Raw genomic sequence first — 22,280 nt, forward strand, 5'->3', positions numbered from 1 at the left:
TTATTTTAGTTCAGTTCACTTTAAAACTGTTGTACAGTGTCAGATATTTAAGACAGACCAAAGGAGGTTGAAAGAAGCAAAATCATGGGAGGCATTTAGCACCTGGTCACTTCTCACCTGAAACACATGAGCCTTTGGGTAATGTCTACATCTGAGAGGAAAGATGGAGCAGAGTCCAAAAATGCTGTTACATATGCCAAGCGGCATCTTCTGGGAAGGGGACAACTGAATGAGGCTGAGGCTGTTTTTGTGGGAGTGTCCTACACAAAGGTTTTCCCATTCTCCATTATTTTATTTCTCTATGGACTCTGGCAAAATAGAAGTAGAAAAAAAAAAACTGACCACAAAAAGAATGAGAGGAAATAGATTTAAATTGCAACAATCGGGAAAGTGGCAATGATTTATGTATGAGTATGTCTGATAGAAGGGCAATATCTAAAAAGGTGGTTTGAAGAATCAGTTGGCATTTATTAAGCAACTGTGTGCCCTGCCCTGTGCTAGGTGCCAGGGGGTGTACAAAAGAGGTACAAAAATAAATCTCTATACTTTTAAGAACTTAGTTGAGTTGTGGAAAGACGACACCCACATAAAACAATCTGGCAGTGGTGGTGGCATGATTCGGGGTAGAAGGTTGCTGAGACAGACATGATCTCTTTATGGCTCCTGTCCTTGGTATCTCCATCTCTTTGGTCAGTTCCCTGAACCCCATCCCCAAGTGGTGGAGGTGGGCTTCTTTTGAACTTATTGAGGTCTGAGACAATGGGAAAGGGGCAAAATGCTTGAGACACAAAAACGGGAAGGAATGAACTGAGGGAAGGCGCTAGAATGAAGAAGAAAAAAAAAGCTTCCTGTTAGAAGGTGGCATTTTAGTGGGGCCTTTGGGGGAGCCCGAGTGGTCAGCAGTGGGAGTAGAGGAGAAAAGTGACAAAGCTAGTAAGAGAATAGACTGAAGCCAGATAGCTTCTTGTGATCCTAAGAATCGCTCGGCAGGAGTTCCAAGTCCCCCCCAACCCCTCCCCGAGCAGAGTGCAGCCTTTGGTCCAGAGGGTGTAGCCTCAGAGCGCCCTGAGAGGATGGGAGGGAAGTGAGGCTGAGGTCCGCCTGGATCCTTGGACAAGGGAGCTTCCCATCAGAGCAGCAGAGGGCCAGAGCCCAAAGTTAGCGAGGGAACATTTCCAGAGTTTTTTCATTAGGTGCATAGATTTTAGACCTAGAAGAACTATTAGACGATTCATCCTGTGGATGGCATATTTTAAATAATACTATGTAGGGGCAAATAGGATCTCGATCCAAGAAATGCCCCATCCAGTCTGGCCTGCTGCTGGACCGACTCTGACTTTGGCTTAAGAAGCATATAGGAAGTAACTTGTCAAGGGGACCAAGACCAGGGTTTGGCTTCAGGTTTGATCACCTCAAATCCAGGGTTCTGTCTCCTTTTTCACCTAGAAAACCCCAAACCACTAGTGCTGGGGATAATGCTGGGGATAATTACAAGGTGCTTAACCTGGCTTAAAATTAAGCTTTTTCCATATCTTGAGACCTGAGTAATCAAATCTGAGATGTCTCATTCCTCACTCCCTCATTGTGCCATGCCCTTCTAGCCCTCCTTTTTAAAATATTAAAACAATTTTAAATTTAGAATATTTTTCCATGTTATTCATATTTGCAGTAGAGTGACCTTTAACATCAAAATCCTAATCCTATTCCTGTCGAACTATGTGATTGATCATATGTTTTTCTTCTCTAGCCTCTCTTTTTAAAGTACATTCCTCCTAAACCTGGGCCTGGCCTCCAGGTCTTGAGACTCCAGTGCACATTTGTGGAGAGTCTATTTCCACTAAAGCAATGACGCACGTTTTATTTCTAGAAGCACAGTTCAAAATCAACTTGATTTTAAAATAGAGCAACAAGAGCTGCTTGCTTAGTGAATTACTCATCCTCAAGAAGCTCAGAATGCAGAGAGACTTAAAAACAAAATGCTCTTGAAAATGCTCCCAAATCTGTCAGGTTTTATTCATTTAAATTCATAAAAACAATCAACTGTGAAACATACATTACAAACTAAGTTGTTCTGGTTTTTCTAATTTAACACATGTGAAAAAAAGCCATCTGAAAGATACAGTATTCATTTGTACCATAAAAACTGTATCAAACATTGCTGTAGGCTTGCAAAATCTATTTATTGTTGACCGGTGGGCCCAGAGTAGAAAGTACCACCTCCTCTTAAAATTTCAAACTGATTTCATTTTTGACCTGAAGAAATTAAAATTCTGAAATTCTAGATATTTGGGAGTAGGGTTGGGAGCTCTTGTGGTTTAGGAGTGACCCTGGGCTTTTCCTTGTTTTTTTTTTAACCCTTACTCTCTGTTTTAGAATCAATACTCTATGTTGGTTCCAAAGCAGAAAGAAGGGCTAGGCAACGGGGGTGAAGTGATTTGCTCTGGGTCACACAGCTAGAAAGTGACTTGAAACCAGGCCAGATTTGAACCCAGGACTTCTGGTCTGTAGGCCTGGCTCTTTATCCACTGAGCTACCTAGCCGTCTCCAATCCTGGGCTCTTTAAGGTTATCTTAGCACAGTATAAACTCTGGCTGGTACCTACACCAACATGCTAAAGGCTCTAGCAGGGTCTTTTGCAGCACTGTTAGGACCAGTCTAACTAATAAGTGGAGAGAGTCCTCCTTGGAAGCCTTGTTTTCTATCAAATGATGTATTCTTTGAGCCACTGCTGCTCATGTAAGGCAGTCTGCATCAGTGGAGGGGATATCCCACAGATAGATTAATGGACATTAAAAAAAATACTGTTCATCTGCCAAAGCCTAAAAATTGCTTGTCACATAGCAAATACTAGAAAGGCTCTGAGGAAGGACAGAGACAGGGAGAATGCGATGCATTTTATAAATCGGGTGCCTAATATTTGTTGAATAAAAAAGAATGAATCCACTTGATAGATCTGGGATAGGTTGTGGAATCTATTCATTTCAATAGATCTCAGGCTGGGGAAATTTTTGGTTAGAGGTAATGTAGAAATATTAATAGCCAGAAAGAAATAATGAATTAGCTATTCTTTGGGTTCTAATGGAGCTCGGAAGGATTCAACTTGTTTTCCTTGACTCCAGAAAAAAGAATTATGGGGGCAGCTGGGTAGCTCAGTGGATTGAGAGTCAGGCTTAGAGATGGGGAGGTCCTAGGTTCAAATCTGGCCTCAGACACTTCCCAGCTGTGACCCTGGGCAAGTCACTTGACTCTCATTGCCCACCCTTACCACTCTTCCACCTAGGAGCCAATACACAGAAGTTAAAGGTTTAAAAAAAAAATTAAAAAAAAAAAAAAAGAATTGGGATCAATGGCTGAAATAACAGGGAGCCAGACTGCACATCAATGTAAGAAAGAAAATTCATAATTAAAGCTTTGCAAAAGAATAATAAGCTGCCTTTGGAGGCAGTGATTTACACACTCATTGTTGGGATTCTTGCTGCAGAGATTCATGCTTCAGTAAGTGTAGGCAAGAAAAATTTTAAAGCCCTTTTAAGTAAGATCTTAAGATTCTGTGAAAGGTTCTGGCACAATAGCTTTTCAAGTTTTAATCTAATTATGTCATTAATCAGAGTATTACATATCTTTCTGCAAAAATCTGAGTTTTCTATTAGCCAAATGAATATCATAGCAAGACAAAGCACCTTTATATGATGTTTATTTTACAGTTACAGTGACTGATTTTGTTCCCCTATAGACTTGCTAAAACATATCTTTTCAAAACTACAGTTTTGGGTCTTTCCTTGTCACTTGTATTTTTCACTTATGACAACATAAAAGCAAATCTTTGCCATTTAAGAACCTTGTATTTGGCCATTAAACTGGTTTTGGGGCTCCAAACATCCAGAGGCACCAGAGTACCCACAAGGATACTTTAATAAAACAAATTTTTGAATGGTTCAGCACTTGGTTAGCACCCTCTTAATGACTGCCAAGACTGTGACTCCAAAGTCACAGGAAACCACATTATTTTTCAATAAGCAGATAAATATAGTCTAGCAGAAAAGCCACAACCAGCCATACAAACATCAAGAGTGTGAAGGTAAAGATATTGGTATAAGAAAGGCGATACAGACACAATACCTATCTGGGGATTTGTAGCTGTGAATTTGCAAGAACATAGCTGGAAAAATAAAAATAAACCTTTGAAAGAAGTATGCTATATTTGTAAAAAGGACAACATTTATTTCTCCCTCTATATCTATAAAGTGATTTTCTTGTACCTCTGAATGCAGCCTGAGAAGAGGGAGACTGAATCTCTGCCCCATGTCCTAGAAGTCAGTACACTTAACATCAAAACAAGGAAGCTAATGCCATTCCCTGTTACTGTAAGTTCAATAAGGATTCTGAACAATCATAAATAATAACTTTGGATTTAAGTTGATCCTCACACCCTTTCTCTAACCGCATGATTGTGCTCCTTTCCAAGTCACTTCAGTTAACATACACCCCCACCCCCACATATGCTCAGACATAGCTGACAGCTACTATACATATTGGAATTCATAACAGTAAATGTATTACAACAAAATGGAATTTTAAGGCTTTTTCTTCAATACAGCTTTAGTGAAAATATACATCTGAACATAATTTGAGTACAAATATACAAAATCTGTAAACTCATATGGTGTGTTTTAAAATTTATAATAATTTTTTTTATTACAGTTCATAGATACAATAAAATATCCAGAATTTATTTATTCTTAGCATTTGGCTCTGGGATATTATTCGGTGGTTTATAGTTTCATTGGCTCCTCTTCATTATCACTGTAATCAGATTTAAAACAGACCTGCAAAAGAAGACAGAGCAGCTGTTTTAATTCATGTTTTAAAGCCAGCTAGCTAGAACTTAAATTCTAAGGCATATTAAGCAATTTTCCAAAAGAGTTTTAAGTTGAAACAATTTTCATAAATTTAAAATGAAAAATTTTAGTCATTTTTTCCTTGTTTACTTTGAAGTAGGTACTATTATTCTATTCACAATGACTGGGCATATAAAGTTCACAACAGAAAAATTTTCAGCTCCATTATGTTTTTAAATTTCCTTTATTTTTTTTTTAACTCTTACTTTCTGTTTTAGAATCAATACTAGGCAGAAGAGTAGTAAGGGCTAGGCAACTGGAATTAAGTGATTTGTCCAGAGTCACAAAGTGAGGAAGTACCTGAAATCATATTTGAAACCAGGACATCTCACCTCTAGGCCTGACTCTCAATTCACTGAGCAAACTAGCTGCCCCTCTGTTTACTATTAGTTAGTTAAATGTTAGTGAAATGTACACATCTGATTGGTTAAAATAAAAAAGAATGATTCCCTTTTAGTATATAATCTTTTTTTAATAGTAAAAATTTTTAAACATTCAGTTCTTTATGTGTGAAATACTACACTTATTGGAATGGTCTAATTTAAACTTTGAAAAATATTTTTTTTAGAACAAACTAGACCAAAAAGTAGTTTATAAATAATAATTTCTCTTGGGAAATACAATTTGGTGCCTTTACATTTTGTGCTCAAGCATATAGGAATTTTAATCATGGAAAAGTAAAGTTCACAAAAATTCCTAAGACCAACAACTTCTTAAAAATCCTTACACTGATAAGAATATTAATAATGACCCTTGGTTTCTACAAGTAAGTGTGTGAATCAAATTTAGATTTAACAGGTTATGAAAACAGGTGATCATAATAAATAACTCATTTTTACCCCTCTTCTGAAGAGTCTATGAAAGAAGCCTCTCTTTGGTCTGGGAATCTGCTTGTTATCATCTCCATCTGATGTCAGGTTGTCATTTTCATATGTGTTGATGTCTTTGAAACATTCCGTTTCAATCATCTGCATCCAAAAGAGAGAGAACAGGAAACAATAACCATAATAAACCATGAAGTAAAAATGAATCCTGGCTACACCAATTTCCAAGTTACTATGATTCTGGCCCTCCAGTGAGGCTCTCATTACTTGCCCCCTGGACCATCATATTTGTTCCCTAACTGGTCTCTCTGTCCCAATCCATCCTTTGTCTCACTGCTTAAGTAATTTATATTAAGCACAGATGTAATCATGCCACTCCCCTGACCAAAACTCTTCAGTAATTCCTTATTGCATAATGAATAGAGTCCCAACTTCTTAGTTTAGTATTTAAGGTCCACTTCCACTTGCCCTGATCATGCTTTTCCAGCTCTATTTATCAATACTCCTCTCCATTGGTTATGCTCCACCAAAGGGTATGTAAACTGTGGTTCTGTCATCTTAAATGGCCAAATACGTCTAAATCTATGTACTGATCAATCTAGGCAAACTTCGGATACCCTGGAAATGAGTTGAGGCTTACTGCTCTCAAGCCCTACTCTCCCTCCACATGGAATTCAATGGCATAATCTAGGGTATATTTTTGCATTAAAAATAAGGCACAGGGGGGCAGCTGGGTAGCTCAGTGGATTGAGAGCTAAGCCTAGAGACAGGAGGTCCTAGGTTCAGTTCTGGTCTCTGACACTTCCCAGCTGTGTGACCCTGGGCAAGTCACTTGGCCCCCATTGCCCACCCTTACCACTCTTCCACCAAGGAACCAATACACAGAAGTTAAGGGTTAAAAAAAAAGAAAAAAAAAAGGCACAGAACACTCCTACTCTCCACATTCAAGGGAGAGGACTCTACTTTGGCCTCCCTCTCTTTTGTTGTTGCCCCTATTCAGTAACGCCCAGCACATTCTCCTGCGAGGCTTCCCTTCTCCCCTCTTTCCTTCCTGTGCTATCCTTATTCTGTTGGGTGGAAGTGATGAACATGCCTGTCTGACCCAGATTAAAATGTAACTGGGAAATCAAAATAAATATGAATACAATGAAAAACAGGTAAGAGTACACTTTAAAACTAAGTCAATGTGCTGTCTGGAGAGATCTTTTTGTGAGGATTAGTGGTCCTGGTTTCTATTTGAGTTTGACACTATTGTTCCTAGGGACAAGCTTTCTCTACTCTCTTTAATAACAATTAACTAATGATAAATACTGTAATAATGCTCTAATGAAAGGATACAGCAACTCTTAAGGGTTTTCATCACTTGTTCCTAGATGACACATGTTCCTTCTAACATAGCTTTTTAGACTTTTTTTGGGACCAAACCTATGATTTCATTGGTTTTGGATATTTCTGCTAAGGAAACATCAGAGGTCTTCAACCACTTTGCAACTCATTTATAGTCCTAGGAAGAAGTTGGGACACCTAGAGATTACATGACTTGGTCAAACTTGTTATGTATACTGTAACACTAGTACATGGCAGGAACAGTGAGGTATCTCAGTAGATAGAGAGTCAGGAGGTCTTGGATCCTCAGACACTTCCTAGCTTTGTGACCCTGGACAAGTCACTTAACTCCCATTGCCTAGCCCTTACTGCTCTTCTGCCTTAGAACCAATACAGTGTTGTCTAAGGTGGAAGGTAAGGGTTTAAAAAAAAAAGTTGCTGATCCTTGCTCTAGTCAAAATACACTTCTCACTGCCCCTTATATACATCCCACAAAATCACTTTTGGGTCTGTGTTCATACTGGTCCCTATTCCTTTTATCTTGACAGCTGGCTAAACTCTTATCTGATCCTTAAAGGCCACAACAAATGCTACTTTTTCCTGATTCTCCCAAATGGAAATGATCTTCACTAACAGGGCACTAAATAGAGCGTTTTAGATCTCTCTTCTGGATTTATATTCACTTGTATTTTGTATCATAGTTCTAGGGTACATGTAGTATTCTCCTCTGATTAACCGAAAGCTCTGCATGAATCACAGGATTATAGATTGCATCAAAGAAATCACAGGTCCATTCCCCATATACTACAGAGGACTAGAGAGATGGAGTTTGAAGGGAACTAGGGCCATCTTGCCTACTCTCTTCCCTTTGTAAATAAGGAAATGAAGGTCAGGGAAAGGAAGACACAAAGAAGACAATGATGTAACATATGGATTCCTGGTTTTCAGTGTAGCTATAAGTTTTAGAGAGGCTACAGGTTCTTCGGGCAATTCTCCATCATTCTTAGCTAAGCAAACAGATGGCCACCATCTGCTCCAATTTATACAAACCAGAGTAGAGGAAGCTTTCATGTTTCTAGTCAATTGCTAACTGCGGCACTCTTGTGATGAAGGATTTAGTATACTCTGTCCCTACCCGCCTCTCCGTCTGCTGATATTAGCTGTGGAAGAGGAATGACAAATGGACCTTTCCCCTTCATTTATAGCCATTAAACTGACCGTACTTAAGGGTACAGTACCTCATTTTGCCAGGGGATGGAGACACAACCTGTAACAAATTTGGAATAGAAATCATCATCTGTGGTATCCAGGTTCACTCCTTTTACTGTAGAGAATTGCTCGATATCCAAAACATCTTTACAATATACTGCGCGTGGCTGTGTGTAGAAGGAGAAGAATGTCTTTAACCTTGGCATAATTGCTTGCTAACTTTGAACAGATATATTATGAATATAAAACATGCATTTTAAAGCTAGAGCAAAATTTCACACAATTCATCTAGAGCTCTTTCACAGTGAATACAAAGAACTCAATTCTCTAGTTAGAAATCCTGGCACTTTCCTCATTTCTAGTCTCCATGAGATCCTGGACCACATACTCCTCTTCAATCTCCTACCCACTTGTCACCACATAGAAAGCTCTTTATGGGCCATCAGACTCAAGCCCCTTTTTTCTTTAGTTGGAGGAAAGGCAGACAGGGTGGGTAGAGAATCAATAAATAAGATTTCAGAAGTCCATTTTTAGCATTAATTCCCTCTCCAATATCCCTGATAGTGATTTAATTCTATTCTTAAGGAACATACCCCCTGCCTATATGGCCCACTGCATTTCTGTACAGCTCTCAATGTTAGCGGAACTGTAGTCGGCAGAAGATGTGATGTCCAATTTGGGGAAAAAAGATCTCCATCATGCTTGTTCTTGCTGAAGAAGGGCTAAAACATGATATTTTATGTCTCGGTCTTTACACAAACCAGTGCTCTCAAGCTATGAGTACCCCAGGACAAACACCGTCTCCACTTTTGACTGTTTCTCCCTGAACTAGCAGAGAACCCAGGGGCCACACCAACACCTTCTCCTCTGGCATGAAGCAAGAGTAGTCTGCAAGCCACACCTTGAGGGTCATGGCACTGTTGTTTAAGAAAGCTAACTTGGTGTCGTTTTGTTAAGAAACTGGGGTTTATTTTCTTTTAGTACATTTCAGCTCTAGTAAGTACATCTGGGGTAAAACTTAAAGTGTCTCCGTGGCAGTTACCCACTAAGGAGAAGGAGCTTTGGAATTATCCTCAGTATCAGGCTGAGACTTTTGATCTTCAGCAGGGAACTGTTGAGGGGGCCCCCTTTAAACCAATCTGAATAGGAAGGAATTCAGGAGTTTGAGGGGTCATTCCACCCAGAAATGCCTCCTCCTGTAGATGTCTTTTCACATACCATTTACTCTTTTTTCAATATCCTCTGAATCCCCATTGAAATAAAGATGGCAAAACTTTCCAAGAGTGCTCATGGGAGATAGAGTCCTGCCTATGCAGGTCTTCATGGGTCAGCATCTATCATATCAGGCACATGAATCAGTTCCCTTACTGTTATATTTAGTATGGAATGGTAATGTCCACAAAATGAAGTGAGGACTTGGCTGTCCACTGCAATGCCTCAGAGGTTAACATAAGATGTTTCCATCACAGGCTGGCTACTGATGGTCAGCAAGAGGTAAAGCCACCAGAAAGCTGCCTGGATTCCATTAGTAAAGGCACCAAGCGTGAACATAGCAATAGATGTGTCATCAGAAGTAGTAGAAAATTTTGAAAAAGCAAGCTGGTCATTACCATTTCTGGATGAGAGGACACTCACATCAGCTAGATTTGTAGTGGAAACAATGGCATAAACAGAAGTGCTTCCCTTTGGCACCAGGCCTTAACTACCTTGAGGTTCTGCCCAAAAGCCCCTTGGGACTTGCCATCTGCCCTGTTTATAAATCCCGAGTACCATTCTGCCTTTCTAAGTTTCTGCAGAATGCATGCATGTCATCACTCTTTCTTTTGTACATTTATTATTCCATTTGGAAGTCCATGATGGTGCCACTAGCTTGGCTCCCTACAGCAAGGATTTTGAGGGCAAGGTATATAGGTCTCCAAAAACTGTGAAAGCTTCCCTTTAAAGTAGCGCTGGGAATTGGACTACAATATCATATCAAGAAACTTCAGTTGTTCATGCAGACTGTTAAAAATAGATAACTTTAGGTATTAATATATACAAGCCCCACTTTCCATATTCTAATATATTGTTGCCACTATTACTCTCAGCATGATGCTTTTGTACTATTTATTTAAAAAAATTTAGTTGTCTTTTGATTTTTACATCATAGTCCTTTCCCATGGTATTTCCCACCCATTCTTTGAATCTTCCCCTGTAACAAAGTAAAAGAGTACAGCAAAATAAAACCATGAAATGATCATAGATAAAATCATATGCAACGTTCTACTCCTTTACTGAAAGAAGGGTCCAAAATTAGACCTTGAAATTAGTCTGCATTTGATTTCCTTTTTGAGTGGTTTCCAGTTAAACTATTATAGTAATTGTGTATATTATTTTTGTTTTCAGTCTGACTCAGCTCATGTCTTTCCATATTTCTATAAATTCCTCACATTCACTATTTGTTATAGCATAATAATATTTTATTAAATTATTATGACACAATTTGTTTAGTCATTCCCCAAATGTGGGCAGTTATGTTTCCCATTTTGCTTTTATAGAGTGCCTTTCCCTTTCCCTCTTCTGGCTGAATGTTTCCCCACCCCCACCGTGCCAATCCCCATAGGAGGTCAAAGGTGGCTGCTCTACTTTGATCCTTGGACCCATTTCGCAGTGGTCATGGCCAAGAAAGATATGGCATATATATCATTTCAAGATCAGGGAATCTGTTGAATATCCAGGTATTGCCACCTTCTCTGAATTACCTGATTTTACTATGAGCTCTACCACCAAGTACTCTGGTTCACTGGAACTTGCCATTCACCCTGTGGCCAAGTAGTAGGTGCCACTAGGCCTTTCTAAGAGTCCTGTAGCTGAGCCCTTCTAGGGGTCATCCTTCTCCTCCCCCCTTCCTAATTATAAGGTCAGCTTCTTGAGAGTAGAGACTGCTTTGTTTCTTTAGTTATATTCCTAGCATTTAGCATAGTGCCCGGTGCAGAGTAAGTGCTTAGTAAATGCTTTCCTGCCCATTCATTCATATGAAAGTTCCCAGTATTTCTAGATCAAGGGGTATAAAAAATTGAGGAATTTCTCATGATTCAAAATTGCTTTCCAGAAAAAGTTGAATGAAATCACAGTTCTACCAACAGAATCATTAGAGTGCCTGACTCCCCACAGGTCTTTCAACACTGATTCCTTCTGTTCTTATTGTCTTCAGCAATTTGATGGGTGTGAAGTAAAACTCAGAGTTCCTTAATTTACGTTCATCCTAGTACTACTGGCCTGAAAACATTCTGTATATGGTTATTTAAACATCTGCTTTTCTTCTAAGAACAGTTTGTTCAGACTATTTTGCATGTATGTAATAGTATTATTATTTAGATGAGGCTCTCCCTCCTTCTTGCTTAGATGACTAACTAGCTTTCTAACACATTTCTTGCTTCATCTTATTCCCTTTCAATCCATCCTTCACAGTGTGTCTCTGTTATCTATGTGCCACTCTGATCACATCATTCTTTCACAAGAAAACATTTGTTAAGTCTCTTATCTACAGCCTCTTGAATAAAATATAAATGGTTTTTCAAAGCTGTCTACAGCTAGACCCTACTGGTCTTTGTTTCATGTCAAGCTGGACCACCATTTATCCAGGAACATCATCCTGTCTAACAACAACAATATCTACCACCTAATCCCATCTCTATCTGCCCTTTCAGGGCCCAGGTCAGATTCCAGCTCCTTCAGGAAGCATTTCCAGCTTTTGCCAGCTTCAAGTCATCTCTTTCTCTTCAAATTTCCCAAAACACTTTAGCTAGACCTTTCTTTTTCACTTGCTTCACTCTCCTTTGTAACAGTGTGTACACTCCTTTCTCATGTTAAATGAGCATTTTTGGGTTGTATATCTCAAGCAACTGGCATAGTGCCTTTCATGTAGGGAAAGGAAGGAAAAAAGGGAAAAAAGTGTTATCAAAGTGCTTACTGTGTGTCAGGCACTGTGTTAAGCACTTTTACAGATATGATTTCACTTGATACACACAACACCCCTTGCAAAATTGGTGCTATTATTATCTGGATTTTTACAGTGAAGGAAAGTGAGGCAAGCAGAAACAGAGGTCAAGTCACAAGTCCAGCATCACAAGCTAATGGCAGAGCCTGGATTTGAACGCAGGTCTTCCTGAGTCTAGGTCCAGTGCTCTATTGACAGCGTCACTAATATATGTTTGTTGAATTGAATAAACTTGGAAGACTCTTAAGAAAGATGATCTCATCATTTATTTTACAAATAAATAATCTGAAGGTCATGTTGGGGGAAAAGACATTGCATAATTTTGTCAATGCTTCTGGGTTTAAGTGGCATGGAAAATGAACCCAGGAAATCAGAATCAAGAAATATCCAGAGCCACTGAAACAGATGTCCTCCATGGCAGAAATATGCCTCTTATAACCTCAAAATAGAGCCTGAATTCAGACACAAATTCAACAAATATGTGTTTTTTCATTCTCTATTGCATATTAATTATATTTTAAAAAAGGAAACTGTTAATAGTAAAGTGAGATTCTGAAAAAATTCCACTGATGCTCATGATACATGAGAGAAGGCTGTGATTCTTTCAGCATATAGATAGAGCTCTATGCCCTTTAGATGCAAAGATAAAAATGAAGTTGCCCCTGCCCTTAAGGGTTCACATAATAATTACAAGACAAACATAATACAAGACACAGAAGTATATGTACAACTCAAAGACCTGGATGACCAGCTCCAAGCTCTTGAGTGCCAGGCCTGCATTACTACTGGCCTCTCAGGCATCTTGAAATTCAATATGTCCTAAAGAGAACTCAGCAAATTTGCCTAAACAAACTCTCTTTTTCCTAAGTTTATTATTTCTGTTGATGGCATAACCATTCTTCCACAGAATTAAAGCTTGAAAGTGGAAAGAGACCTTAAGCATCATCCAGTTGAATCTATACAGAAAAAGAAAACCTATTATTAATAACACCCCACAAATGGTTGGTCATCTAGCCTCTGCCAGAAGACCTCCAAGGAGGGGAAACCCACCATTATTTGAGACAATCCATTTGACTTTTGGACAGTTCATTATTAAGAATTTCCCCCAATATCTATCTTAAATTGGCCTCTTTGAAACTTCGACCCATTATTCCTGGTTTTGCTGCGGAAGCCAAAAAAACCCAAACCAAGTCCAATCCCTCCCCACTCTATCTTTGCCCTCAAAATACTTGAATTCAGCTACTATGCTCCCCAGTCTTCTTTTTTCAAGTTTAAATATGTCTTCTCATTTCGATGTGGAGCCTTGTTGTCACCCATAACTCTCTTCCTTCACCAATCCATTGCCAACTCAAGTTTCGTTGGTTCTGCTTCTATGATAAATCTTCCCTCTGATCCCTCTCTACACTTGCATGGCCACAGCTAGCTTTTCTCCCCTCTCACAGCTGCCAGCTGAATTCCTAATAGAGGATCTAACTGTGTCATCCCCTTACACAGGAAGCTGCCCCTGACCTCTAGGATAACACATAAACTCTTCTGTTTAGAATTTAAACCTGCCCGCAATCTGGCCCCAGTGTCTCTTCCCAGGCTTACTGCACGCTATTTCCTTTCACACACTTCACTTTCTAGACAAACTGACACACTTGCCCTTCTACAGACACACTATTCCATCTCCTGGGTTGTGCCTCAGGGCAAGTCCGCTTTTCAGTCTGGATGGCTCTTTCTTCTCACCTCCACTTCACAGAATTCACAACATCTTTACAAGCTTAGCACTTTCACAGACCTCTTTATATACAAGGCACATCCTGACCATCCTTCCTCTGTTCAGCATCCTCTTCTTATGGTAATTATTTTGTTTCTATTTATTTGTATGTGTTGTTTCCCTTCTGGCCATCTCTCATCAATAAAAGCCCCTTGAAGGCAGGAAATCTTTGCATATTTTTAAAGGAAAGACATTAAAGTGGTAGTGGAGAGGTAGAAATATGGTTCCTACAGAGGGAATGAGTGAGTGTGTGTGTATTTGTGTCTCAGGCCGGAGATGGGGGAAGAACGTGCATCTTCTATTGTGAAGGGTGACCAAAGATGTTTCGTCTTTTACCAGGAGCAAGATTTCTAGGTTTGTAAAAAGATGAAGAGGTCTCATAAAGGTCTCTGAAAGGCAAGATCAATCAGGAGGGAGCATATTTCCAGCATGGGTACAATGGCTTCTGAAAATGTCCTTGAGTCAGCAGATGGCATTGTGAGGCTGAAAAACAATTAGTAGTCCTGTTGGGCTAGAACACAATGAAGGAAGGATTTAAGTTTGGGTGATTTTATTCTAAAGGAAATGAGGAGTCGCTGAAGGCTTTTGAGCAAAGCAATGACATAGTCAGACCTATGCCTTAGCAAGATGATGCTTGTAGATGTATAGGGTATGGGATTGGTGCAGCAAGATCCTGGAGACAGATCAGTTAAAAGTTTTTATAATGATCAAAACAAGAGGTAAGGGAGGTCTCACCAGGGTAGTGGATATATACATGGAGAGAAAGGGGTAGCAGAAGTAAGAGATGGTATGAAGGTAGAGTAAGACTTGGCAACTAGCTGCATGCTGTGGGTGAGAGAGATGGAAGGATCAAGGATGACCCTAAGGTTATGAACACAGATGTCTACTAAGATGGTGGCACTACCTGCACCTCTCTAATAGAAATGGGCAAGGGTAGAGGAAGATCAGGTTTATGGAGGAAGATAACAAATTCTGGACAAGAAATGTCCAGAGCACTTGGATAGAGAGGACATTTGGTAAGGCCTAGAATTTGGGAGGTTAGGATTTGTTATCTAGATTTGGGAATCATCAGTACAAGTAACTGAAATCATCAAGAGAAGGTGGCAGTGAGAAGGAAGGCTGTGTGGCAGTGAGAAGGGAGGCTGTGGGGCATTGCGGTATTGGGGAGATCCATGCAATGACTCAGGAGGTGGAAAGCTGTCTATAGGGAAAACAAACAAGAAATGCAGCTGGAGCGCATAGCCACCAAGGGGTTCAGTGAACAGCAGAAGATTATATTTTATCCTAGAGGTAATCCTGAGCCAAAGATCTTAAAAGGGAGAAATGACACCATTAGACTTGGCCACCTAAGAAGGAATCCTCTGGATTAAAAAGTAGTGCTTTTGTTTCACAAATATGAACCTATGAATGCTAATGAAATCACTCAGGTTAAGAGTAGAGAGAGAAGAGGTCCAGGATGGAGCCCTGGAACATAAACACATATGGGGCAGTATTAGGGTCAGCAAAGGAAAATTGAGAAGGAGGCAGGAGGCAAACTACGAAAAAACAGTACCAAGAACTGCAGGCAGGTGAGAGCATCCACAAAGAGAGATGGCCAACAGCATCAAATGCTGCATAGGTTAAGAAGGATGAAAGATGAAGAGGCCATGATTTAGGTCTAATTCCAAAAGATATCAAAGGAAAAGGACCATATGTGCAAAATACAGAGAAACCTGGGAACACTTATATGGAATAATGCAGAGTGCAAGAAGTAGAACCAGGAGAATAATTTATATAATAGCACTTGTAGATGAGATCATTGTATTGCTAGTTTTACTTTATTACAAGAGTCTTCTCATGAAGTAGGAATATGCTGCAAATATTTGTAACATAAAAACAAAACATCAATAATATTTTTAAAAACTTAGTATCAACAGTAATGTAAAGATGAACAATTTTGCAAGACTTATCAACTGCTCATTGTAATGACCAACCACAATTCCAGAGGACTCATGACGAAACAAACCAAACCACCTCCTAATAGAGAGGTAATAGACTCAGAAATATAGATTTTTTGGGGATGTGGCCAATTGGAGGAATTTGTTTTGCTTGACTCTACAAATTTGTAATAGGCACTTTGTTTTCCTTGCTTTCTCAATGGGGAGAATTAGAGTAGGAGGGGAAGATTTTGTTAATGAAAAAAAAAAAGAAAAAAGAAAGAAAAGAAAACAACAAAATCTGACACAGCAAAAGCTGCCCAGGTAATCAGATGTTCTGGAATTACATTGTTTTGCCAGAGAGCTATAACCTTTTCTTTTTGTCAGAGAGCTCATCAGTTTGGTGACATCTTTTGAACACTGCTTTGGGACTTGTGAGAAACAGAATCAGAAGACAACCCTGTGTAACTTGCAGGAAGGAGGAAATGCTCAGGGATGAGTGTGGCTTTTGATGCTTGGCTGCTGCTGCAGGTAAGCAGAACTGGGGGGATGCTCCCTACTAGCCCCACTCTGTTCCTTATTTCATTGAGGAGAAAGAGACAGAAGAGCCCCTTATACTGCAGTATAACAGGTGAGACTATCAATCCAGTAGGTCTGGGTCTTCCTGCTTTTGGGTACTGTCTAGGAATAAAAGGGAGATCAGTGCCCTCGTTAGGGAGATGGGCACCAGCTGCTGCCTTCCCAAGCTACACATAAGTCTTCCCACCTTCTTTATCATGGCAATAGGAGTTGTCTTCTTCCAATAAGCTTCTGTGATCATAGATTTAGAGCTAGAAGAAACTTTAGAGATCATTCAGTTCAATCTCATTTCACAAATGAAAAAACAAAAGGCCAGAGACTTCCCTGAGGTCAATGAGCACATCAAACTGTGTTTGAGCTTCAGGCCTCAAACTCAAACTTCACCCAATGATCCTGCCTTTGCTGATAGCATTTTGGGCACTCATATTTTACTCTTCAAAGGCAATCATATTCTATACTAAGGGCTTAACCATCTTGGAAGCCCTCATTTTGGCTTTAAAATTTTATTAAATAAAAGAAAAGAAAAAAATATAAAAAGATCAAACTTTAGGAATACCTAAAAAGACCAAATTGTGTCATTGATGGAGCTGATTTTTAAATGCAGAACATCATGCTTTATTTCTTTTGCTATATGAAAAGTCTTTAGAATGCTAAGGAACATTAATAACAAAGGTAGAGAAAACATGATGAAATATGAAGTAGAAATATCTAAGCTTTTAGTTTTAAGTGTCGAAATTTTTCTTTGCTTTAATTGATGTGTGTGATCTCATTAGTGTTAAAAAGGAGTAAATTCTACCTTAGTGATAATGTAGGTCAAGTACTATACAAATTTTAAAATACTACTTAAATATTAGCTATTATTATTAATAGGGACTTGTTTAATATGAGGAACTTCCAGTTGAGGAAACCCCTCCTTACCAATTCAGGTCATTACCTTCTCCTGCAATTTGCATTGGTAAGGACATGAACATATTTGTTTTTGGCTCAGAGGGAAAATAATGATAACAGTGATAAAGACAAAATGGTATTGGCAGGATGAAAAAAAAAGTATCTGAATTTTTAAAACTTTCAAAATAAATAGATGTGGGGGCAGCTGGGTAGCTCAGTGGAGTGAGAGTCAGGCCTAGAGACAGGAGGTCCTAGGTTCAAACCCGGCCTCAGCCACTTCCCAGCTGTGTGACCCTGGGCAAGTCACTTGACCCCCATTGCCCACCCTTACCAACCTTCCACCTATGAGACAATACACCGAAGTACAAGGGTTTAAAAAAAAACAAACAAACAAACAAACAAAAAAAATAAATAGATGTGTGTGTGTGTGTGTGTGTGTGTGTGTGTGTGTGAATATAACATTTTAATATGGCAAAATTGTGTGGGTGTTTCCTAATGTACGCTTTTTTCCCAATGGAAAGATTTCTTTTTTGAGGAGCAGTCTACATAAAGGAAGAGGTCTGTTTTCAATTCAGTGTCGTATTTATGTTCATGGATGACTGGTGGTTCTGAACAAGGCTTTATACTTACATCAGGGGAAAAAGGGGGGTCTAACATGTTTGCTTCCAGTCTCTTGAAGTTAATGCCCTTGAAAAAAGGATGCAGCTTTACACCAGCAGCTCCCTCTCCTTTGCAGCCCAATCGTTTTCTTGGATCTTTTGCAAGTAACTGTTAAAAGAAAGGAAGAGGATCAATTTAATTCTTCAAGTTAAAATTAAAGGTACTTTGTCTCAGAAAAATCCTCCAAGATAAATATAACTGAATAAAGCATCTTTACAAAAAAATAAAATTTCAAAGTGTGTCAAACATTATTGATTTAGGCTCTACTAATTTGAAATTTTAATATTTCAGGTAGCTGCTAAGCTGAAGTATTATCTATACAGTTTGCTAAATGAAGCAAAAGTGCTAAAATATGTGGGGAATGTTCATACCACTGAAGAGAAACTGTTAAGTACTTCTGGGATACCAATTGTAAACAAATAAGCTTGTTTATAAACATATTTAAATAGATCCTCTAAATAGAAAATACATTTAATGTTTTAAAATTTAGACTTGTGAATAACTGAAAAGCCTCTTTGCCTTTATGATGCAATAGTTGTGTTTGACTTTATTTCAAGTTAATAGTTAAGAGAAGTAGAATGCTAAAATGCAGGCTAGACTATGTAGGTTAGACTAAAAAAAGGAAGAAAAATGAAAAGAAGAAAAAAACTATCATTTTTATTCTTTGCCTGAAGGTGCTTTAAATCTTAAGGGGTAAGTCTGTATTAGAAGAATTTAGGCAAATCAAATTCTGCTAGTTTAACGCACTGGCTCCTAGGCTGCAACTTGGAGAGTATGGCCATAGAGATATCAGACTGGAGAAATGGCCAAATAGATACTGTCTTAGTGTTTATCAGTTTGGTAACATTTTTTAGAATTGGTTTTAGGATTTGTGGGAAAGAGAAGCTAGAAGACATAGTCATTCTTGTACGCATATAGGCATAAAAAGGTAGTGGTCGGCATTAAGTGTATTTTCTAATCTTTGGACACTGAATCCCTCAGGGACTCTAGTGGACTCAGTTAGAAGAGAGTGGTAATGAGAACTGGTGTGATGTTCACTATTGGCCCCAACCTGTTTTCCCAGTTTGAATAGAAGAGACAGAGGGAGAAACCAGTATCTCACCCTCAAGTTAAAAGTAGCTAGTGCTAAGTCATATTATTTATATTTAGAAAGTATCCCCTTGGAATTCTATATCAATCCATGTATCTTATTAAAGCCCCCCCCCCAAAGATAGGAAAGCTCCCTATATCTTTGTAGATAATAACACCATGGAAAGAAATTCTGGGACAAGTCTTTTAGAGGGATAAAAACATTAACCCTTTCTCATGTGATTTGAGGAATGGACCTAGAACTTATCTGGATTTCCTCTGGAGAGATATGCTAGAATCTAGACTCATACCTTTTAGGTAAATGCAAGTTTCCTTTAAGGAAGTGAGTATATATATATATATATAAAATTTAAACACTGCTGTACTTATAATAAATAAGTCCTTGCAGTCAATGGTAACCTGGGCAGAAATATCCTTGGGAGGAAATCAACTTGAGCCAATGTCCCCTTGACTAGCTTCATGCTGGGTGGGCATTGGGGAATCTTGGTATTATCCCATTGGGAGCTTCTCTCCTCCCATACCTCTATACAAAAATGGATACTCATCTATTACATGCGACCTGCCGCTCTTCCTAACATAACCATTTCTTCATTTCTTTCCCAATTTGCTCTGCCTACAAGTAGTTTTGAATTTTTACCCCAATTTTGGAAAATCTTTGATTTCTTCATCTCAAACTGCTTCTCAACCACAGGGGTTTCACTTTGATGAAACTGTGGTCTCATATTTGGACTGTGCCTTTGGAGTGTCATTTCTAGTCTGAAAAATGATGCTTTTAACCTGGACTGGTTTATTTTGCCCCTTTAGCATGGCAGTCCTCAAAACTGTGCCATATAGGTAATGCTCAGCCTATGTTGTGGTAGAGGACAGGACAAAGAGCAAATAATAAATACTCATTTCATTTATTAGGGAAGTTAGTAAATAAAATTGGAGACAAAGAAAAAAATCATAGTTTTGCCTGTCAGTCAAGTGTTTTGTTCCATATTTAATTCCATTTGTGAATTACATCTTCTGGACAGGCAGTAACCAAAATTGTTCAATTTTTAAAAAGAGGGATTATCTAACAAAATATGGTGTAGGAATGAATTGGAATAGAGAGTTAGGAGAAACTGGGAAGATCTCTAAGAAATGATGCAGAATTAAGTAAGCAGAACAATTTATATCCTAATACTATAAAGATCAATAACTTTGAAAAACTTTGGAACACTGATCAAATGGATGATAAATCATAAGCCCTGAGGACTGAAGATGAAATATAATACCTACCTTTTGCCAGAGAAATGATGGACTTCAAAATGCAAAATGATTCACATATATTTACTGGTCACAGCTAATGTGGGAATTTGTTTTGCTGGACTGTATATATTTGTTGAAGGTTAAAAATTTTTTTTCAGGGATAGAGGGAAGGACAGCAGTAGGCTGAGATAATAAAGGCTTGTTGCTTCTTTTAACTTTAATAAAGCTGAGCTAAGAAGTATGTTGTTTTAGGAAGATCCCTGGCCATAGTGTCATGAAAATCTGGCTTCGAATTCCAGCTCTGTCAATTACCAAATGTGTGACCTGTAGCAAATAAATTCTCTTAGCCTTTGTTTTCTTATCTATGAAATGTGGGTGACTCTACGACCTCTTAGATCCCATCTAGCTCTAACACTATGTGACTGTGATGAAATCAATCTTTGTTGATACTTTAAAATATTATAGAAAAGCAAAAAAAAGAAGCAGTAGGTCTAGGGGGTAGCTCAATGGATTGAGAGCCAGGCCTAGAGACGGGAGGTCCTAGGTTCAAATTTTCCCTCAGACACTTCCAGCTGCGTGACCCTGGGCAAGTCACTTGACCCCATTGCCCATCCTTACCACTCTTCTGCTTTGGAGCCAATACACAGTATTGACTCCAAAAAGGAAGGTAAGGGTTTAAAAAAAAAAAAAAAGCAGCAGTAGATCTGAATTCTGTATGCTTTGGGAAAGAATCCTAGAATGTTATAGCTGGAAGGATCATTAGAAATCATTTAGTCACACCTCTTTATTTTATACTTTGTACTGTTTCAACTTCAGTTTACTAATATATAAAATGCGAATAATACCTATCCTACATAACTCAGAGGATTGTTATTAGTATTGAATAAGATAGTATATATCATTTAAAATATATGATTATATACATAACTATTAACATTATTACTAGTATGTTGATAAATAAGGGTCTATTAAGCTAAGGCATTTGGCTATTTAAAACATTTAAGCTTTTTGAATATCTGTAATTGAAATACAGATTTTAAAGAAAACTCAAACTCCAATAGAATTAGAGTTACTGATATATCTGAGATGGTTTTGTTTTGACACTTGGCTTTTCTTCTAAAAGGTGAATAGTATTCAAATATAATTTTTTTTGTTCTCAATTGTGGAATTATACACATAGTGAATGTTGATTATTTGGCTATTTATAGTCAAATATTTGCCTTGAACATGTGCCAATGAAAACTACCATATAAAATGATAAGTATTAACTATATAAAACCAAGATCCAGCATTATCTCTAATGGGGAACAAGCTGGAAGCCTTTCAATAAGATAAGAAATGAAGCAAGACTATACATTATTACTGTTATTTTCAATATTGAACTGGAAATGCTTATAACATTAAGACAAGAAAAATAAATTAAAGGAAGAAGTATAAGCAAAAAAGAACCACACTACCAATTTCTGCAAGTGATATATTAAAGTATCCCAGAGAGTCAACTAAAAAAATAATAAAACAATTAACAATTTAGCAAAGTTGTAGGATATAAAAACAAATCCACACAAATCATCTGCATTTCTAAGTACTATCAACTAACCAAAGCAGGAAGAGATAAAAAGAGAAATTCTATTTAAAGTAACTACAGATAGCATAAAATACCTGGGAGTATACCTGCCAAGACACACACAGAAACTTTATGGATACAATAACAAAACACTATAATAAATGCAGATATAAATAATAGGAGAAATATTTATTGCTCATGAGTAGGCTGAGCCAATAGAGTAAAAATGGCAAAACTAAACTACCAAAGGACTACTTTATAAAGGGAGAAAAAATAAAACTCATCTGTAGGAACAAAAAGTAAAAAATGTCAAGGGACTTGATTTAAAAAAATGTAGAGGAAGGAGGTATAGCAGC

General features: G+C 38.2%; 1 protein-coding gene across 1 annotated transcript in view; it reads right to left on the reverse strand.

Annotated features, from left to right (window-relative positions):
- Positions 1-3,615: 3,615 nt before the first annotated feature.
- GRK4 (G protein-coupled receptor kinase 4) overlaps positions 3,616-22,280 on the reverse strand; it is a 178,461-nt gene continuing 159,796 nt past the window's right edge. The window contains exons 13-16 of the mRNA XM_044682299.1: positions 18,009-18,146; positions 8,287-8,424; positions 5,738-5,866; positions 3,616-4,826 (exon numbers count right to left, since the gene is read on the reverse strand). Of these exons, the coding sequence (XP_044538234.1) occupies positions 4,773-4,826; positions 5,738-5,866; positions 8,287-8,424; positions 18,009-18,146 (459 nt within the window). The 3' untranslated portion in view covers positions 3,616-4,772. The remainder of the gene's footprint in view (positions 4,827-5,737; positions 5,867-8,286; positions 8,425-18,008; positions 18,147-22,280) is intronic.

This window comes from Gracilinanus agilis, chromosome 6 (genome assembly GCF_016433145.1).
Source record: "Gracilinanus agilis isolate LMUSP501 chromosome 6, AgileGrace, whole genome shotgun sequence".
Classification (NCBI taxonomy): Eukaryota; Metazoa; Chordata; class Mammalia; order Didelphimorphia; family Didelphidae; genus Gracilinanus; species Gracilinanus agilis.